The sequence below is a fragment of the Asterias rubens genome, chromosome 2 (genome assembly GCF_902459465.1).
Source record: "Asterias rubens chromosome 2, eAstRub1.3, whole genome shotgun sequence".
NCBI lineage: Eukaryota > Metazoa > Echinodermata > Asteroidea > Forcipulatida > Asteriidae > Asterias > Asterias rubens.
The window spans coordinates 13031852-13049268 of NC_047063.1; the positions used below are offsets into that span (position 1 = coordinate 13031852).

Consider the following 17417-nt stretch of genomic DNA (forward strand, 5'->3'; position numbering starts at 1 on the left):
TCAGGCCTGAAGTCTTTCATAATTTGAGCAAGAAATCACCTCAAACACTACGTTACTTCAGAGGGAGCTGTTAGCCACAACACTGAGGATTTCCCTTATACAGTGCATGACTTGGTAGCTATCAACACATGTATGAACAGCCTTTTTATTTGTATTCATCACAAAGCTCTAGAAAATTATAGCTATTCAAGAGAAAATAAATCAAATTAGTTGCAGTGCTTCAACTGTAATTTTTCTGTGTTAATTTTTTTATTCCATTGAAAGTGTGTTGTGTAAAGCCAGAGAAATCTTTCCATAAATATCTCATGATTTGATTGCCGTGTTAGCCACAACACCGGTAATTCCTTCAGGGAAAAGAAACTGCCAACAATTCTGGCACCAAGTTTTAAGAGAAAAAAAAGTACATCAAGAAAATTAACTTAAAGGCACTGTATATTGGTAATTACTCAAAATAATTGTTACCATAAAAACTTACTTGGTAACTAGCAAAGGAGAGCTGTTGGTAGCATAAAACATTGTGAGAAATGGCTCCCTCTGAAGTAACTTCAAGAAAGAGAGGTAATTTCTCAACTCAAATAATAAAAGACTTCAGCAGAGCCTTTTACTATGCATCTAAAATCACACAAAGTAATGCGACAAGGGTATTTTTTTCTTTCATTACTCTCTTGCAAATTTGATGACCAATTGACCAAAATTTTCATATGTTTGTTATTTTATGCATATATGTTTGGATACACCAAGTGAGAATACTGGTCTTTTACACAGACAATTACCAAATGTGTCCAGTGCCTTTAAAGCATAGACAAACACTCTCTCTATCTCTCTCTCTCTCTCTCTCTCTTATTGATGATGCATTACTGTCTAGTTCCCATGGCATTAGTGTGAAGTTCTTATTCAATAAAACAAAATTCCCAGGGTTTGATTTGCTTGGATTATCATGTAGTAATTGAATTGTTTACTAACTACTAAAGTCTATAAAGTTAAGAGCTATAAAGTACAGAGTCAGTTCAATGCTATTTTGGCTTGCTTCTATCGATGTATAAGTACATGTAACACTCTACTCATGTGAAAACTTTTACAAATATTCAAAAACCAGTTGAGTTGGAAACTGGAGATGGAGGAGTGGGGTAGGGCTGGATGTGGGCTAAAGGGTTCAAGCAACATTTAATCTTAAAGGTAGGGTAGGGTCATAGTTTGTTTTGTTGTCGCTGCAATGCTGATTTAGACGAACAATTGTTATAACAAAATAATAAACCGGGAAACTGACTGGGTAAGTTTTAAATGATTTGAGGTTAAACAAACAAAAATTGACAAGAGCAGGAGTTGAACCAAAGACCTCTGGATTAACATGCCAATTGCTCTAGCGATTGAGCCATCTAGCCCTATGTTTGCAATCTCCCTTTTTTGTCGATAACTTTATTACAGGGTGCCAGTCAAGAGCCATACAACAGTTTACTGCAGTGTAGCCAGGCAAATGTTTTCAAACATACAATGAAATTGTAACAAGTATCCTGAAGACGAGCAGAGTATACTGTCCGAAACATGGAGACCAAAACGGCTCTTTTCAGAGCCAACACTCACCCATAAGAGATTTACACATGGTTGTACCCGCATGTTTACTATTTATTTATAGTTTCTTCTTATGAAATTGTAACTGTTTTAGATTATAGTGTCTACTTGTTGAGAAAACACGAAAACTGTCACAGTATTTTCACCCGAACGTTGAAACCATCCCCGGTAACAAGGTGACTGCCCACAGCATCTCAGGCTGCAGCACTTGTGATTGGTCACTAAACCCTCATAAATCTGTGACACAACTCATGCTTGAATCGCCTCTTTTTTTTGGAATAATTTGATTTATTAACCAAAAGGGGGCATTTCTGAAAAATAATTTTGCAGGATGATTACTATCTCTATAAAAATAAAAAAAAAATCCCCCAAGTCATTAGTAAAGTACAACTGTACCTATGAATAGTGGGGAAATTAAATCTAATTTGATTCAAGGGAACATTTATTTTCACATTTGCACATGTAGGCATCATCCTAAAAGCCATGCGGCTTGTGATGAATGGGCCCGCTACAACAGTACAAAACAAAACAGGATAAACAGCACTAAATTGTAGAACAATGAAATAACAACTATTGTGTTTTGAAAGTTCAAAGAAAAACAAAACAAAACTTCAGTTAAGCATACCTCCTCTTCCTCTGGATAGGGCAGAAGGGAGAACTTGATATCAAATCCTCTGAAAGACAAGAACAAAAGGGGAAAACTTTAAATTTTATCTTCAAGATTTGCAACTCTGATTGGCCCATCCATGGCGGTATTACACAGTCCATGGCCCAATTTCATAAAGCTGTTAAGCAGAAAGTACTGCTTAGCAAATTTATTTGCCAAGAAAAAACTAGTTACTAGGCATTCTTCGCTTAAATAGCTAACGCAGAATTTTGGTGATTGCACAGTAAGTGGAGCGTGCAGAAATTGGCAGGGATATTTCAAAAATTAAATAAATTGTATGTATTTTTGTTTTAACTTCAAGAATTTTGTCAGTAACTTTTTGTTAATTTTGTCAATTTTTTTCAATAAGTTAATTAGCAAGTCTAAGTTTGGTACAGTTCTGTGCAATAAATTGTATTAATATTGGGAGTCAAGTAGCAATAATTATTGGACCCTTCACAAGTTGTTCCCAAATGAAATCGTTCACAGCCTGTCCGTCCAAACAAGGTAAGGAGAGGACAAGGTCGTTGTCTACAGGGACTCAATTATGATGTCCAGAAGATGTTTTTAGAACTTTTAGATGTGTTTCTTTATATCTATTTCATTGTTTTGAGGAATTTTTGTTTTTGTTTTCAAATGACAAGGAATATAGAATGCATTTTATCTGTGCATTGTCAGAGAGTATAATCATTCAGTGAAGCATGAAGAGAATAGTCAAGATTTCATCCTCTGATTATATTCTTCAACAATGACAATTTACATCCCCAAATATTTGGATATAATATCTTTTTTGGGGGGGAATGTATAGTCATTCTTCTAAAATTATCAAAACGAAAAAACAAAAAATTGACAGAACAACCTGAAATAAAATTGTAAAACTGTATATAAACTTGATGTTTGTAGACGTGAAAAAACATCAACAAAGGTAAATCCAGAAGAAGAAAAAATAATACAACATAATGGGGGTAGAGAAAATTTGATACAAACAAGGAGTAATTTAATACTTGTCCTTCACATTTCAATACAGACAGTTTCGACCTACATGTACATGTAAAAAAATCCACAAAAATTGGTGAGGTGAAAAAACAAAAAAAATAAAAATTATAGTTTGTCTGGGAATTTTTGCAGGTTTATTTTATGCATATTTTGTAAACAAGCTGTGTCAATCGCTACAATCAAATTACAATTACTTGGTCAGTCTTCAAATTTATCTGGTTATTAAAATATTTTTGTTGATGTTGATAGTTTAGACAGAAAAATTTTGCATTGTTAAAAATGTTAAAAGATGTGCCAAATTTAATCCAGCTGCTTGAGAATAAATTATAGCTAAGCCCACAAAATTATGCTTACTAAAATAAGATAATTGGCAACAAAAACATGTCTTGTACTATCTGTGGCTGGCATCCTGCTTGGTTTTGCTTAGCAGAAAATGATTCAATAATATGCAGCAATATGAAATTGGGCTCAGTTTGAATCTGAAGATTTGTTTTACCAATTTTGTATATTTCAAGTCAATAAGGTTTATCGCGAATAGCAAAATATCAAGAGAGGGCGCTGTTGAACCCACACAAAGGTATAGGCGTTGCGTGCGCGAGTCGTAGAAACTGCATAGAAACCGCCCCATATTCCTTCCCACAATGCATTGCGTTTCTGAATCGCGATAAACCTTATTCAATTCAATTAAGTTCGGATTCAAGTTCAAACATTATTCATCGTACCAGCATGAAAATCATTCCCTCGGTTTACACATATAAACAACTTTAAATATAAAATACACAACACAAACATGTATTAACAGCAAGACAGCAGATAAACCGTAAACAAGAACAAGATGCGTTGCTAATAGACCGTATTAAATATGACGTCACTGTTCAAATATCTGACCTACAACATGGCGTCTGTGCGCGTGTGCGTGCTTGCATGTGGCGTAGAAATCAAACCGGAAATGTTGCGTGCTGCGAGCTTCATTGATGTACGCGTTTGGATGCGCATACAGTTTGCCCTACAAATGGTGACTTTCATAACAAAAAAAGGTTATTCAATACAGTCTATTGAACCATTGTAGAAGACATACACCATGCAATCAAAGTAGGTCAGTTGATAAATAGGAGGAGACAAAACTGATACATGTCAGAAGTTTCGGAGCTGAGCACGAGTTGTTTCTTCAAACATTTGATTTGTTTTAAATTGTATCTTGTGACACAGTTATAGTGGCTTCACACTCAAAGCATTTACACACGACACCCTGTAGGTGTAGAGGGAAGGCACTGCATTCACACCTTCAGTGGCAAAAAGTTGCCACAATCTGCATTCGCAAATGTTGACATAATTGAATAAGTTTGCTGCACACAATTTACCGGCGTACAGACGAGCTTGTAGTGTGCAGGCATTTGTGTACGCACTGCTGAATGTGAAAACAGACCTTGACATTGGATATACATGTATGCAGTTACAAATAAAGCAAGTGTGAATCAAGCAAGTGTGAACTTCAAAATTACATTGCACTGTTTTCCTGCAAGTTTCTACAAGACAGTGCTTTGACAGCAGGATCCCTGCACAAATGATCCTAGTTGTATATTCTGGTTTATTTATTAACTCCACTGGCGGCCGAGCAGGCTGAAAAGTACATTTTACAAGTAAAAATAGTTCATGTATGTAATTGGTTAAACATTTTGTGTGTTTTAACTCTACATATGAAGTGTGGACCTGAGACATAGAAGAGGTCCACATAATGAGGACTTGAAACTAGGTGGACTTACACATGTCCACTCATTGTTTTTACAGTGTTGAAGAATATGACTTTCCGTAAAGGACACAAAACACAATGTCCACAGACTTGTATCAAACTCACACAGTTTGAAGATATTGATGGTAGAAAGCTCCCCTTAAAATATTACTTGCTGAGGTGCTGTATTTTTTTGAAAAATGAGTAAAAACTGTCTCTCAGGAGATGATTTTAGCATGTAAAAAAGTATTTTCGGGACATTGTTTTGAATAATCATTTCTCCAAACTACAGCACCTCAATAAGTAATATTTTAAGGTAAAACTTATAACGCGCACATATCCACTGTTAGAGTGCCCAAGGCACTTATTTGTTATAGCCTATTTTATTTCTTTTTCATAAACCCCACATATAAACCTGTGTGAAGTAAAGGTGTGAGTTAACAGGTAGAATAGCTATTACAGTCCACATCACATTTGACTGTTGGGGTATCAGGTATTGTACAATTTAATAGTTGTAATCATTTATTATTGTATATTCCTTTTTTTTTCCTATTAACACATAAACATGTGTGTATTAAACGTGCGAGTTTTCAGCTCGCATAGCTTTTAAAGTCCACCTCAAATTTGATACTCAGTCTATTGGTATAATATTATTTTCATTTCTGTATTTGTTTGCCTAGAGACGCACAATACTTTGAGTTAAATTGAGCCAAAACCAAATATCAGGATCGATTTTTCAACCTCTACATTACAGTTCTGGCCTAGCAGCAATGATCAACAATGTTTCGTCTCCAACCCAACCAGATCAGCTATACTGAAGGACACACCACAATCAGCTTTAATATTTAATAAAAACACCTTTAGCAATGACCATACCTTCTCTAAAATGAATTCAAACAATGGCTGAGAGGAACCTATGTAAATCAAGTGAGAGTTTAGTTCCATATTGGAACCTTGACATATATTCAGGACAAGTGAAAGTGTCTGAAATCTTGCAGCCAATGGTTCTTGAAAAATGCTTGGTGCTCTAAAGGTCAACTTTCACAGTCTATTCTAACAGTATGTTTTCAGAAGGACAAATGTGACCCGCTCTGTGAAAATTAGTCAAAAGGATACAAATTAGGCATAAGTATGATCACAAAATTGTTATATTCATAGCTTTATTGCCTAAAAGTAAGTGTTCTAAAGGTTAACCATGCAACTAAAGATCTTCAAAAGAAAAGAAAAGAAAAAAAATATATACTTGATTTTTTTATACATTTTCCACATTAAACTGTCCATAACTTAATATTGCATTGGGCGACATGTGACTCATTTTCACAGAGTGGGTCACAAATCTGTAATGGCCCTATAGCCGAATATATTTCTCATGGCATCTCTGTGACTGTGTGCCAAATAAAGGTACAATTCATCCAATATTTCCCCTATCTGCCCCAATAAACAGCAAAGTAACATGAATCTGTTGAGGCAGTGGTTTACACACATCTTTGACTTCAGATCAATGAACTAGCCAGCAGGACAACTTGGTTACAATTTTCGACCAATCCTTGGAAGATTCAACTCGCATTTGGTAAGGGGGCCACATTTGATTTATAGCCTACCACTAAAACTGGTCTAGCTACAACCCTGTCAGGTCTGCTACGACGCAAGAAACAGGCAATTGAAAAATCTAATCTGAAGTCAGTAAAGATTGATCAAGAATGGCTTGGAAACATCTTTTCTGAATCCAAGTGAAAAAAGGGTATGATTTCATTACATTAATAACCCATCTTTCTGTTTGGTTGGATACGTGCGCTATATAAGACTTCAAAATTATTATTGTTATTACTCTAACAGAACTGCAAATGTTCTAAAAACTCAATTGAACTAAAGAATTGAGTCAAGTGTTAAGGTAATAATTCTTCAGAGTTTCCACAAGACGAGATTCCATAATAAGAATGCATCGCTTCACCTTTTGAAATATCTACTTTGGAAGTGTTTTTTTTAACAAGTTTCCCGAAAGGAAAACAGCATGGTCCTCAGATTGCTTTTGCGAAAAACAGCTACCTATAAATAATATGTATCGGCATGAGTGCATCCAATAGGAAATCAACCACTGATATAATTTATAAGACCGACCATGGTCTTATAAGGTTGATGATTTAAAGCAATTTGCGACTTGTTATTTTATTTCATTTTTAATTTGATTACACGTCCAACAGCGCAAATCACAAAATGAACATGAAACAATGGGGAAAACTTCAGTTTTAGATGTGGAAAAAAAATAATAAAATAAAAATAGAACAACAAATGCAATCAGGTAAAGACAAATTGAGTTACACTTAAATATTGCACTACACAAAAACACAGAATATGGATGCACCTGTAATTACATCCTCTTTCACCTGCCAAAAGCCAAAAGAAATTGTTGGAAGAATAAAATTGTGGGGGAAAACATCTACCCTGGGTTATTTGTGTATTTCTGTCCTCTAAAATCCAGTGCCATAACTGATGAAAAAGCATAAATCTAAAGAACACTTTCTTCTGCTCAGTTGATTGGAACCCTGATCTGCTGCGCTGGCTGAAAGAGCAGTCAATATAAGCTAAGAGCTGCAGAGTAAAGAGTTAACCTTGGTATGCTGGCTGTGGCAATGATGTGTTTTGCCAAGGGTACATGACGAACCTGCAGTTACATACATGTACAAGGACTTTTAAACACTAGTTTCATGCTCACAGCAGTAAACCATCGTCCTTACCATTTTACCTTTGCTAGATTGACAGCCTTCAGATTGTTCTGATTTCATTTTTCCCTAGCTCTACTAATAGCAATCCTTGACAACCAACCACAATGGGAAAATTGCCTGTGCACGTAGTCTATAAACACCGTAATTTCATTTGGATAAGACATTTGGCGGAAAAGAGGCAATGCCAAAAATTTCAGGGAAAAAACAATTAAAATCCAGCATACAAGACAATCCGCCATAAACCTGTATGTATCGCACATTTTAATTTCTGCTAGCAGGATCCCTGCACTGCTTGTTCATCAACACATACGGGGGTCACTGTGATGATGAGAACACTTACCATAATGTAAAGGGATTGTAATTTTATTATCACAATGGTAAATAAAACATATTTTTATTGTTTCGATTATGCACACACATACGTTTTCCAAACGTTTCACAATTAAATACATTATGTGCAAGCTACAACAGACAGCAAACGCTAGAGGGCGCTCTGAACAATCTTTGAAGATGGCCTTTTTTTCAAAGATTTGCGAGCAATTTGCAATTTAATAACATAGAGTGCTTAAAACAAAGTTTGTGCCGAAAAAAAAAAAGACAACAACAGCCTGCGTGAATTTCAAAAGAGCCCATCTTTTCAAAGTTTGAATAACACTGGACAAGAATTCAGAAAATTATATTGATTATAAGAATGGTAGTCTTATTTATAAAGCACTGGTTCAAAAGTTCAAAAGAAAATGACGCAAGTATGTATATTACAAATTACTTGCGAGAATACTTATGCATAGTATGGCCTAAGGCTTGTCATCTTTAAATAATCCTCGGAGTCATATCTGACACCATTGGTTTTGGTCTGATTCAATCTCACTGAATTAAACAGTGATACTCGGTGGAATAGTTGGGGAGGATTTGGGGATGAAGCTGGAAGTAATTGTACGGTCATATTATTTCAAGCAATTCAGGAAGAATTTAATACTCACTTTGAGATGAGATACATCTTGGTTAGATGCCAGAGAGCAAGTCCAAACACTAATGTAATGAGCCAGCCTCTACTGATGGCATACATGTACAACTGTAATGAAGAAAACAAAGAGAACAAATCAAGACAAGTTTGCCATTCTTTTTGACCAACTTACCATGTATAGGATTTGAGGCATTGCATGGCAAGGTATCAATGTATATTTGGTTTGTGGTAACACCATGTGTGTATCTACTTGCCAGGTAGAGTTTGTTCTTAGAGAACTGTCTTGCTTTGGTTGCGTTTGTTTAGCTTCCCTGGGTCGACCCCGGTGTGCTCATCCAAGTGGCGTATTTTATTTTTTCCAGGACGACCGTGGGCACTGATAGTTACCTCACGTTCGTCCTGGAAAAGTCGCCTATTTTTTTTCAGGACGAACGTGTGCAGATATTTACCCACGTTCCACCTGAAGAAAAAAAATACGCATCATGACGTGACCCTTCTCGTGGTGACGTCAGAGTACCTTGGGCCAGCTCCCAAGTGCCCCTACAAAGCGAAACACATTATGCTACTTATATAGTCATAATATCAAAGTCTTATATAGCGCACGTATCTACCAAACAAGGTACTCAAGGCGCTGAGTATATACAAACTTTCAGAAAGATAGGTTATTGCAGTGATGGATTCTGAGACCCAATTGTTTAGCATCTTATAGGGGTTTACAAGGTGCGACGGCGCATACAGCAGCCACAACCAGGAACACCGGGTCGAACCCGTTCTCTTTTCGATAAGTGCACTGGGTTCTTTTACATGCGTCACAGAATACATGGGACCAAAGGCGTTACTTCACATCTAAAGGACGAAGCAATGGTTAAGTGTCTTGCTTAAGGACACAAGTGTCATGGCTGAGGATTCGAACCCACACTATGCTGATCAGAAACACCAGAGTTTTAATTTGATGCTCTTTATCGCTCGGGCCCGACACTTCCACGACACTGTCATGACTGTGTATGAAGCTTGAAAATAATACAGACAACAATGTTTACAGTTTGGCAAGAATAGAAATAAAAGTTTTACTCACAGCAAATGCCAAGAATGTTCCTGGTATTGATTTCCAGTTGAATAAGCTATCAATGGCCTTGAACCACTGCACAATTGGCTGGTAACCTGCCTCTGGAGAAAGCAGAAAAACAAGGATATCACCGATAATAAACTGCATTTTCTCATTAGGTGAACTTTTATACAAATATTGACTGCTTCCAGTACTATGGTTAAAAATACTACACCTGAGGTGATCCCCGGAGCGTTCTATTTTTCCTTGGCGCAGCCGAGGGAAAATGGAACAGTCATGGGATCCAAAAGGCAGAATTTCTGTAAGAGGTGTAATAATTCAGTTTAGCTTTTTCCGGGGAACTCAAAAGGGCACAGTACTCAAGAAGCAACCTTGTCCACCACTTCTGAGGACACTTCGGAACACTCATTGACTAAACTTTTTACACTCTGCCACGGCTAGCAGCTGCTCAGCCATGACATGCTAGATTTTCAGATGAATATGAAGACAAGTTGATGTGTTGTGCATAACTCCTAATAGTGAAGAATGTCTACAAATGCCAATAAGCCATTATGAGGTACATGTATTGATGGACATTTTACTGTAACACTAGGGAGGCTTAGCTGCACGTTACGTGAGCAAGAACGTGAACGTGAAAACATTTTGTTGTACCAATCTCCCTTTTAAGCATACGTGAAGTTACTATTTTTCATGTCAGGAACGTACGTGCAGATGCCATACGTGAGCATGCTCTACAAGCCCAAAGTGGTGACTTTCACGTTTAAACCTTCCTACTATTTAGGTTTAGGTATATTTGTTCATATACATCCAAACCAAACAGTGGACTCCTATAGTGTCCATCGTATCTCTAAAAGGGTAATGACCATACTCCAATTTACTCATAAGAACAAACTAAAAATAAATAGTAAACACGCGAATTCAACCATGTGTAAATCTCTAAATGAGTGAGTGTTGGCTCTGAAAAGAACCGGTTTGGTCTCAACTTTTGGAACAGTATACTCTGCTCGACTTCAGAGCCAACACTCTTGGTTGTACTCGCAAGTTTACTAGTTTCTTCTTATTTCTCCACACCACGCGAAGCTTCAAAGAATACTTCCAATTTACTCATTAGGAAACCTGAATAATTTATCACCGACACCACAAACTGACACATTTTGTAACAACCCAATTTTTGTTTACATGTTTATACCTGTCCTTCAGTTTTACATGCTTATATAATCTCATTTCCCAGTGACTTCCACCCTGCAATCTTGAATCATACTACTGGGGAGTACATGGATGGCAGCCCCACTTTAAACTCACAAGTGAAGTGGTAAACAGACGCACAGCCAAAAGGTGGCAAGCTTTCACAGTAAACACTGCCCACCATAAAGCAAATTGCCATTTTTTTTTAACGTGTGATCAGAGGGTGCTTTCAATGGCGAATTTTCTTGCATCACAATATTACAGTTATATTTTTTGACTGCCTGTATGTTGTTTTCTTGTATCAATGGCCAAACAGATACCAGTAGTTAAAAATAATTACAATGGAAAACTTTGTTTGTTTAACTTGTTTTGTATCATGTAAACTTGGTTCACACATGATAAAAAATACTGCACATTCAGCATGTTTTGGGAGGTTTTGACGTGGGGGTTTTAAGGGGTGGCATTTTTTGTTTTTGGGATGGGGAGTCTTAAACACACACCACAACCACAAAAACAAATGAAAGGTTCTTTAACCCTTACTCCCTTAAGCATTTTAAGATGATCCTTTATCATTCGAACACAATCCATTATGGTAGCCCAACTCAACCCCTAACCTGTAGGACTCTGATTATGCCTGACCCCATGTAAAGCATCATCAAGGTCACTAGTGTAGTCCGAGTTCCCAACAGAATAAAATTAAAACATGCAGTTGACGGGTTTAGAATGGTTAAAACTTTAAAGAGTTTGAAGCCCGCGCATCTCCCCTCCACCAACTCTTAAAGAAGTGCAAATGGAATCCAACAAAATTGCGCAGATTGATGCAAAACCAGTTGGCACATTTGAAGCCAATTACCTTATTTACAAGACGTCATTTAAAAGAAAATCCTGATGAAGACCACAAAATAAACAAACCAAGGTACATATTAAAACAAAGATCAAAATTCCTAAACATTTGTTCCCAGTGTACCAATACAAAGCTATTTTGACAACTGCTCTGATACTTTTTTTTTCTTAGTGTGTCTTTGTAACCTTTGTATATTGTAAAGTGCATTGCTGGATCTATGATCTGTATAAAGCAGGCATGCAACTGTAACTTCTCCAAAAAAGAGGAAAATACAAAATTTCAATACTTTTGTATTGTATTTTTAAATTTTGGTAAAACTGAGAATAAAAAAAGAGGAAATCAGCTGATCTGAGGAAAAATTGCATGCCTGATAATTGCTAATTTTATATTATTGATGTTTTTAGAAAATCAATCATATTAATGTACTCAGCCGACAGGTGTCCTTGTCTTGGTCACTCAGCAGCTCTCATAATGTTCCCCTACAAGTTTTAAGCTGATTAGTCATGATCAACGCCCTAGGAACCCGACAGGTGTAAAGGTCTCAGATGTGATTATTCCACACTGGCCTTCAAGCGCATGCTGCAAAACAAGGACAATTTTCTGATGCGCTAAATGGATTATGATTTACAAGCTGGAAATAACCAGGACTTAATTTAATAAGAGCTGGTAATTATAAATATATCCGACTTGGCAAAACAGAAAGGGTTTTGTATTGTATTTATAAATGTAACCCGATGGTACCCTGTTGTTTTGATGCTAAGCAATCAATGAAGTTCCTTTGCCGAGTGGTCTAGCACACCTGACTTAAACTTTGTTGTGGGTTTGCATCCTAGTCTTGACACTTGTGTCCTCAAGGCAGACACTATAAAAAAAGTTTGGATGGGTTTTATAGCTCGATGAAAGCCATACGCCCCATGTGTTGTAAATGCATGTTATTGGTCTATTATTATTGGTTTATTTAAAAAAAAAAAATCAAAACTCACTGCAAGAGTCCGAATCGAATTTGAATCACAATAAGACTAAATACATTAAATTTTTTTAAATAAGTTCATGCGCTCACCATAGTATATTGCTAGCATGGTTGGCAGCTGACTGAAAATTGTGATTGTAGCACTACAACATGAATTCTGTGATCTGGTCAAAATAACTTCCCCGGTGTATTATGATAATCTTTGAAGAAAATATCTGTAAGTCGGTGACTCTTTTAATAGATGTTGTACATATCGTCACTGTTTGCGGGAAGCGGGTTAAAAATAACTATTTGGTTTTTGTACAAACTGTCGATACATTCATAACTGTTCAGCAAAGTTAAACTTGTAGTGATCCCTGGCTAAACAGCAGTTACTGGTTGGCTTCTGACTGGCACACCGAACAAAGGTATGGACAAAATAGAGAGACCACTAACATTGGGGCTGGACAGCTCAGTTGGTAGATTGGCGGCACATTAATCCAAAGGTTGCAGGTTCAAGTCCCACTCTAGCACATTTTTTGTTCAAACCCTCAAATGATTTTACTCCACAACACACAAACGAGAATAACATAGAGAAAATACTTACTAAATCTCTTGATGTTTGCCTTCAATCTGTAAAAGTAGAAGAACAAAAAAGATTTAAAGAATTAGAGAAACCGAAATGACTCATCATTCAAAGATACAGACATACACTTTATACTCTTAAGAGCAAAATTTATTTCCCCCCCTTATTTTATATATATGATTATTATTTTATAAAAAAATTGGGGGGGGGGGGGTAGGGGGTTATGAGAGGGGGGTGGCCATGGAACTTGTACAATATGCTTGTGTATGTTACATTAAAAATTGCAAATTCGAACAAGACTATACTATAAGTATAACCTTTAGAGACTATGCCTTTCTGCATTTCACTGCCACATATCAAACATTAAAAATTGTTTAACATACCTTTTTCAAGTAATATCTTAAAGGGGAAAAAAAAAAGAACCTATGCAACATTATTGACTGTCTATGCGAATATGACCGATAGATGGATTGCACTGAGCGTCATATCGACTGCTATATTTGATGAAATGTGCACGCGTGCAAAGCTATCATTGGCTAAGAGCTGTGCGCAGCACGTACATGTCTGCACTTTTGCATTGTTTATCATCAATTATAACACCCCTTACAAGTATTCTGCCTGCTCATTGGTTTAGAGCGCGTCACATGACATGTCTTAGTTTTGCTAGACGATGGCCGTGTGATAGTGCGTCGGTTTGCCGTGCGCTAGTCTGAAGACTAGCACACGGCGTGCAGTACCCAGACGTCCGTTGCGTGTACGAGGATGAAAAAGTAATAGTCTGTAACCATTTCGGATTGCACGACACTAAATGCAGCACAGTAAAAGTTTTTGCAATCTGTATTCGCGTCGTCCGTGGATTGTAACATTCAGGTATGTAACTTAATAATAATAGTACAGTATTTAGAAATGTTTGGGGGTGTTATAAAACAAATATTGACTGCTTTGACTCGTGCAATGGTTAAAACTATGACTCCCTTGGTGATCCCCGTAGCGCTCTATTTTCCCTCGGCTTCGCCTCGGGAAAATAGAACGCTCCAGGGATCACCTCGGGAGTCATAGTTTTAACCATAGCACTCGAAGCAGTCAATATTTGTATATTATGGCGATTGATGTTGCTTAGTGCAACCCATCTATAAGACCCAAGTGTGGCTCCTTTTAGCAATATTTATATAACAAGTCACTTGTGTGGTGCTGTATAAGGAATGTGGACTGAGCCTCACTTTTTGACAGCTAGCTCCTCTCCCTCGCCATTCTCTCCCGTCTTCTCATCATCAGGTTCCTCTGTGAAGTCTGCAATCACCTCATAGACCTTGTTGGTCAACCACTCTTGCAATCGATACACCCTTGATGACTCTGGTGGTCAAATAATAAAACAAGAGAGATATGTGAATCGCATAAGGGCAGGTAATTGTCAACGACCAGGATCCTCACTTGGTGTGTCCCAACATATACAGTATAATGCATGAAATATTAAACCTGGAAGAAGATGCAAGAAAATAATGAAAGAAAAAAAACCTTTGTTGCATATAATTGTGTGTTCTACAGATGCCTAAAGCCTTTCTCAGATTCAAATTTCTTAGTGTAAAAAAAATAGCCTCTTTCTCTAAAACTAAATTAGTTCAGATGTCATTGTAATTTCAGAGTAATTACCAAGTACTCCCTTTAAGGGAACTATACTGTACAAGCATGATAGGTTTGCCAAAACACCATGTAATACATCTCTCTGTGTTGGTTATCACCTTCAACAACGAAACAGGAGAGGAAATAAAGACAAGAATCCAGTTAGGATGGGTAAAGTTTGGTACACTGAGCTACATCATTAGAGACCACACCCTTCTGTTATCCCTGAAAAGGCAGGTATTCAATCAGCGCATCATACCTGTCCTATCGTACAGTGCTGAGACATGGACAACCACCAAATGACTAGAGAACAAATTAAGGGTAACAGAGAGGGCCATGGAAAGGATTATGATAGGAGTAACAAAGAAGGACTGGGTGACGAATGAGGACCCAAGAAAGAAATCAAGAGTCTAGGATATTATCAAGACGATCAAATCAAAGAAGTGGAGACGGGCAGGCCACCTAGCAAGGAGGCATGACAACAGGTGGGCATGCAAAACAACCAACTGGACTCCAAGAAACTGGTACATACAAGGGCATTGCTTTGCACAGACAGCGCAGGATAGAGTGAGATTGAGATTTGGTGAAGAGGCTTTCCTCCTGCAGTGGAGTGAAACAGGCTAGACGACGACGACGTGTTGGTTCTGAGAAGAACCTGCAGTTTTAAATCGACTCAACATTGCAATCAGTCTTCTTCTTCTGAAGACAATCAGAGCATCCTGATCAAAAAGTCGTTAGACCACTGTTTCTTCTCAGTTCCACCACAGATCATAGAGAGATTTCTCACATGGCGTCACCACAAACCTCAATTAATTGTAATTTTAAATGCTACATGTGCGACCTCTTGAGAAACAAATTGCAATCATCACACGACAGTAAAAAAAGGGAACTTTCTGAAAGTTTTTAGGTATTGTTTTTGCTGTCCATATTTCTGTTATGTAATTATACTAGTACTTATTTTGGTTTTCCCGAGTTCTGTGAACAAAATCCAGGCATTACTTGGGTAGGATTGGAACCAACGTGTTAGCTAGCGAGCCGTGCACGCCGTGCACGCCGTGTTAGCACGGCCAGTTGGGCTGAAAACACGGGCAAAAATTTGATACACGGCTTGGGTAAAGCCGTGCTGTCTAATAATTTCACTGGAAATAACTGAACTTTTATTATTTTTTTGTTGTTGAACAGTTTAAAAACAGCAGTGAGTAAAATTAGAGTTGGTTTTACAAGATTTCCTTCTTCTTTATGAATCAAAATTTCAACGACGCAACCATAAACGATCATCCGAAGTTGCCTCGAAAACGCTGACCACATCGCAACCACACAAAACACAACGCACAAACCTCACATTACACAACGCACGTACAAATTACACAACGCAAGCGAGTCAGTCGTCGTCATCGACCGTCATCAGCAGGCAGCATGAACTCCACGCACGCGTGGTATGATAGAGGCGACTTCACATGCGTTTTCGTTCAGATTATTTTAGGTACCTACTCATCTCCACGATCTTACAAACCATCGCGCTCTGGATTTTTGTACTATGACGTCGGTATCGTTAACTGAGTGACACGTGGCGCAGTGCACCTTTTACCGCATACATTCTGCAGTTGCTTTGTAGATTGATTCTGCAGTTTTTCCCAACTCGACGGCGGCAAACATGACGATCTTTTTTCCTTCTAGAAATTCAAGGGCACATCGTTTGTTCGTTGTAGAGTTTGTTTGAAACATCAAGACTTTTTTTGGATTTTATTGTTTGCATCTCTTGGGTGTTAACGCAGTTGACAAAACGATGTTTATTTTCCGCTCGAAAGGTTCAAAAACTGGTTCATGTTTCTTTACAAATCTAAAGTCGGTTTTGCTGTAGACCTCCCAAATTTATTTTTCAATGCATGGTACGTTTTTTTACCCAGTGGAACTATTTAAATGGCACTGTCTTTCTGTAACTGTTTGTTCTTTATTCTCGGCAGACTGTTAACAAATTGCCTTTGACCCAGTTTCAACGTTATGAAACCTAAACAAATACTAAGGAAAATATTAATTACCATGATCAGTCAGTTTAAATTAAGCAAACAATTATGGTACATGTAAATCACTCTTGGCATTTTGATTGGTTGCAAATACTTGTATTTTACATTAATTAATTGATTTGTTTAAAATAAATACAACAACTACTATCAGCTTCTTGACCTTAGGCCTAAAGTTCTGAAATCGAATGGACAAGAATGGATAGAAACTTAACATTAGTAAATGATAACTCTTAATTTCTTCAATACCTCTTCATTTTTTTTTAGCCTTTAAGCAAAAATTTGTATCAAGAGTAACACATGCCCACAAATATTTTGTTGACAGCAAACTTGCACTGCATTATTTGTATCGCTTTTGAATCATTTCAGGCTAAATGGGTCTAAGCTTCATGGTCCAAGTAACTGCTTTGAACTGGCCTAATATTGACCCAGAAACGTTTTATAGAGTTTAATAATGTATAGTGGACATCGATCACCTTTACAATATCTGTGCTTTAAGCCTCTCATTTTCGAGTTGAA

General features: G+C 37.2%; 1 protein-coding gene across 1 annotated transcript in view; it reads right to left on the reverse strand.

The window, feature by feature from the left end:
* Positions 1-17417, reverse strand: part of LOC117307077 (GRAM domain-containing protein 4-like) — a 50636-nt gene that overhangs the window by 24104 nt on the left and 9115 nt on the right. The window contains exons 7-11 of the mRNA XM_033791729.1: positions 14478-14610; positions 13279-13304; positions 9703-9794; positions 8644-8735; positions 2195-2243 (exon numbers count right to left, since the gene is read on the reverse strand). Coding sequence (XP_033647620.1) covers positions 2195-2243; positions 8644-8735; positions 9703-9794; positions 13279-13304; positions 14478-14610 — 392 coding nt within the window. The remainder of the gene's footprint in view (positions 1-2194; positions 2244-8643; positions 8736-9702; positions 9795-13278; positions 13305-14477; positions 14611-17417) is intronic.